This window comes from Frankliniella occidentalis, unplaced genomic scaffold, assembly GCF_000697945.3.
Source record: "Frankliniella occidentalis isolate FOCC.00 unplaced genomic scaffold, Focc_3.1 Scaffold3702, whole genome shotgun sequence".
In the NCBI taxonomy this organism is placed as follows: Eukaryota; Metazoa; Arthropoda; class Insecta; order Thysanoptera; family Thripidae; genus Frankliniella; species Frankliniella occidentalis.
Window position 1 is genome coordinate 1 of NW_026270756.1, and position 3,651 is coordinate 3,651.

The 3,651-nt window shown below is 54.1% G+C and overlaps 1 protein-coding gene across 1 annotated transcript; it reads right to left on the minus strand.

Annotated features, from left to right (window-relative positions):
• Positions 1–491: 491 nt before the first annotated feature.
• On the minus strand, positions 492–3,645 carry LOC113218024 (glutamine synthetase 2 cytoplasmic). Its single transcript, XM_026438163.2, has 8 exons — positions 3,516–3,645; positions 3,189–3,375; positions 2,495–2,656; positions 2,256–2,401; positions 1,983–2,111; positions 1,680–1,879; positions 1,457–1,596; positions 492–1,360 (listed from the first exon to the last, which is right to left on the minus strand). The coding sequence occupies exons 2-8, from the start codon at positions 3,373–3,375 to the stop codon at positions 1,215–1,217; spliced, it is 1,110 nt and encodes a 369-aa protein (XP_026293948.1). The 5' UTR covers positions 3,516–3,645; the 3' UTR covers positions 492–1,214.
• Between the last annotated feature and the right edge of the window lie 6 nt (positions 3,646–3,651).

Sequence of the window (3,651 nt, forward strand, 5' to 3'; positions counted from 1 at the left end):
AACTTAAAATATATTTCTGAAAATTATTGCACTTTGTTTTCTTCTTTTCTTCCACAAAAATTTGACAAGCTATTTAAAACATTTGTGTTTATGTGATTCAATTTTTTCTCAAATGGAGGTCTAGTATTTTTGCCACCTTACTTGGCAGAGGTTCCCTTAATTTTAGTTAAGCAATATGTTACATTTTTGCCCTATATATTAGGCCAAAGCATTACATAGAGGCCAAATGTCTTGAAAGTAGCCTCTTAATATTGTCATTTCATACTACAATACATACACATAGGTGGAGTTTGGTAACTCAGGACCTGAGTGGCTAAAGTCTAAGTAGCTCATCTGCTTTTTGGTTTCAAAGTTTGATAGATATTTCCTACTTTGCTCTGAACAAGATATGTTTTGGTATTATGCAAAATCATTTGTTGGCATCTTAAATTGGTGTTACTAAGAACACAAGAACAAGCTATGAAAATGAGAATGGGAACATTAGATACATCTTACAGAGACATCACATTTATATACACATGTACGTACATTTATGCATTTACACAAACTAGATGAAAGTATACATAATTGGGAAATATAAGAGAGTGAAATGGTTATCAAGATGAAGGTTACAGGTTATAACTGACATTTAACAAGTATGATCTACATACATTCCTAAAATACATAAAGACACATCGCTAATATGGACTAACTAAATGTCAAATAAATTTGGAATAATAGTAGTAACAGTTTCGCCCTTGATGCACTATTTACAAAAACAAGCATAGCAATCTTTGAATGTAAATTCAAAACAGCACACAGAAAGATATGATCACGGCCTCGAATGAGGACAAATGAGAATGTTACAGCATAATCACACACATCTCAGCTCTCCAATATGTTCTGGTGTGGTAAACCTGGCACACTAGCCACAAGAAATCTGAGCCTGCTTAGAATCTGGGTTTTGACTTCTAAGCGCACAATACTCGAGAGCAACACACAAAGACAAACTCTTCCCCACATCCTATTTTGGATATTACTCTGGTAGGGAGGGGTGGGGAGATGCATACAAAAATGAGACTTTAGGCAGATCAAAATGTGACCAAATACCAAAACAAGAAAGCGTATCAAAAATAAGTTCTGCTGTCACTTCAATACACCTCTCCCTCGCTATACACAAAATATAAAATTTAGATAAATATCTTGCTCCGGTGTTGCCTCAACGTCGTGGTAATCTATTCGAGAACACAGGTTCTGACAAGAGCCTCGGTCACGGCGTAGGGGTCGCAGTTGGATGAGGGTCGGCGGTCTTCAAGGTAGCCCTTCTTCTCCTCGGCGACAGCACGGGGAATGCGCACGCTAGCACCGCGGTTGGCCACACCTGTCAATCCAAAAGAGAGCGACGTTACTTCAGATGACGCCCCTCTGGCTGAAAGGCCATGCTGATATTATTTACAGCGTTGTCACGCAATCGCACCTGCGGAGAAGTCGTGGATGGATGAGGTCTCGTGGCGTCCAGTCAATCGTCGCTCGTTGTCCTTGCCTCCGTGGGGATCGTAGGCCTGGATGTGGCGCAGGTGTTGCTTGGACAGCTTGTCGATGGCCTTCTCGATCTCACTGCAAAGCACACGTGACATGAAGAGGCAAGTCGCAAACCGGAAGGCGAGGCTAACAAGAGGAGCCCGGCGGGTTTTACTCACAGGATGCCGTTGTCGGCGCGCATGCTCTTGGTGCTGAAGTTGCAGTGGGCGCCAGCGCCGTTCCAGTCGCCAGGCATGGGCTTGGGGTCCAGGGTCACGACGATGCCGTACTCCTCGGCGACGCGGTGCAGCAGGAAGCGGGCCATCCACAGCTCGTCACCGGCCGAGATTCCCTCGCAGGGGCCGACCTGGAACTCCCACTACAGGGAAAACAAGAAAGTGTTAGTTATAGTCGCGTGCGACGGTGAAAACAAAATCATGCCATAATGTCAAAACAAGTTGCAGCAGAAACCACGACCGTACCTGGGAAGGCATGACCTCGGCGTTCTCGCCGGAAATGTTGATGCCGGCGTACAGGCAGGCGCGGTAGTGAGCCTCTACGATGTCGCGGGCGTACACCTTGTTGGCGCCCACGCCGCAGTAGTACGGGCCCTGCGGACAAGAGCACGCGTCAGCACACAAGTCGGGGGCCGGGGGCGGACCGGGCGGGCCGGGCGCTCATGGCAGCCTGAGAGGTAGGCCGCCGCCGCACACGCACGCGCCGCGGGACGGCCTACACACAGGCGCTTCACTCACCTGGGGGCCGGGGAAGCCGTTCTTGGGCCAGCCGAACGGTCTGCCGTCCATGTCGAGGAGCGTGTACTCCTGCTCAATGCCGAACCAGGGGACGTGCTCCTTGGCAGCCTCCATGGCGGCGGCGCAGGCCGCGCGACGGTTGGTCTCTGCGGAGCGAAAACAGGGGGCGGTTTAGAAGCGCCGCGCATCTTCAGGAAATCCCCCTCAAAACAGAGATGGGCGCTGTCGCAGCTACTCACCGGTGGGCTTCTTGTTGTACTTGTAGGTGTCGCACAGCACCAGCTTGTTCTCGCCGCCACGGAACGGATCCCGGTACATGGCGACGGGCCTGAGGTACGTGTCGGAGTTGCTGCCCTCCGACTGGTAGGTCGAGCTACCATCGTAGTTCCACTCGGGGAGGTCTGTAGGGACAGGTCAAGCGAACAGTGTCAGGCCACGCGACGAAGCCGTCTCATCTCTGGACCCTCCTTTCTCCCTAGCCAAGCCACGCCCACCCACGCCGCACAACACAAGGTCACGGGCCCTGCGCCCGCAGCCCGGCAGCAGTTACGTCAGATGAGCATGTCACACCCTCCCCGTCCCCAACCCCCGCGGCCCCTGGAGAGGGCGGGCGTCTCTCGTGTCGCGGCCTGGCCTCGGCGGGGTGCTGCGCGCGCTGCGCGGCCCCGCCCCCGGGTCAAAGCTATAAAACAGGGGGTCCTCTTTCCTGCACGCGCAGCGCGGGGTTGAGTGTAAAAGCCAGCAGCGCCAAGCCTACTGTACGGGAAGGGACGGACCTCTTTAAAAAGTCAAAAACGGGAGGCGCGATAGTGGAAGGACGGGGCGAAAGTAGAGCGAGGACGCGCCAGCTCCACGGCGCCCAGCGAGCGTTATCAGCCGGGCAGGAGGGCGGCAGCGCCGCGGCGACCCCCGGGGAAGTCCCTCTCAACTTACCGCTCACCGCCTTGGGGATGAAGTCCAGGGTCCGGCTCTTGGCACGCAGGTTCTCGCCGGTGCCGTCGATCCAGACGTAGGTGGCCAGCACCTTGTTGGGCGGCAGGGGCAGCTCCATGAGCCGCCCGATGACGGCCTTGTTGATGGCCGCATTGGGGGAGTTCTCCAGCACGCCGTGAGACGCCATCTACAACACACAAACACCAGGAAGCCGTCAGTCGATGCCGGGGATGGAGCGGGGCGATCAGCAACAGGAGGGTGGCGACCGGGAGCACGACCACCGACACGCCACGCCCGGCCCGGTACCCCATCGGGTACCCAGCTGACCTTTTAGGTATGCTGCTACGATCGGTTCCGCTCGTCGCGGGTGCTCGACTGACACTGCACTGGGCTGCTGAGCCGGCCGCGGTAAAGTCGGTACAGCGGGGTTTCGGCCCGGCCCGGCGACAGGGACGGGAGGGGA

Coding starts and splice junctions, on each gene's coding strand:
- LOC113218024 (XM_026438163.2), bottom strand. CDS start 3,375: ATGGCGTCTCACGGCGTGCTGGAGAACTCCCCCAATGCGGCCATCAAC. Junction 2,112..2,255: donor ACGGCTTCCCCGGCCCCCAG/GTGAGTGAAGCG, acceptor TCTTGTCCGCAG/GGCCCGTACTACTGCGGCGT. Junction 1,597..1,679: donor CGCGCCGACAACGGCATCCT/GTGAGTAAAACC, acceptor TGTGCTTTGCAG/TGAGATCGAGAAGGCCATCG.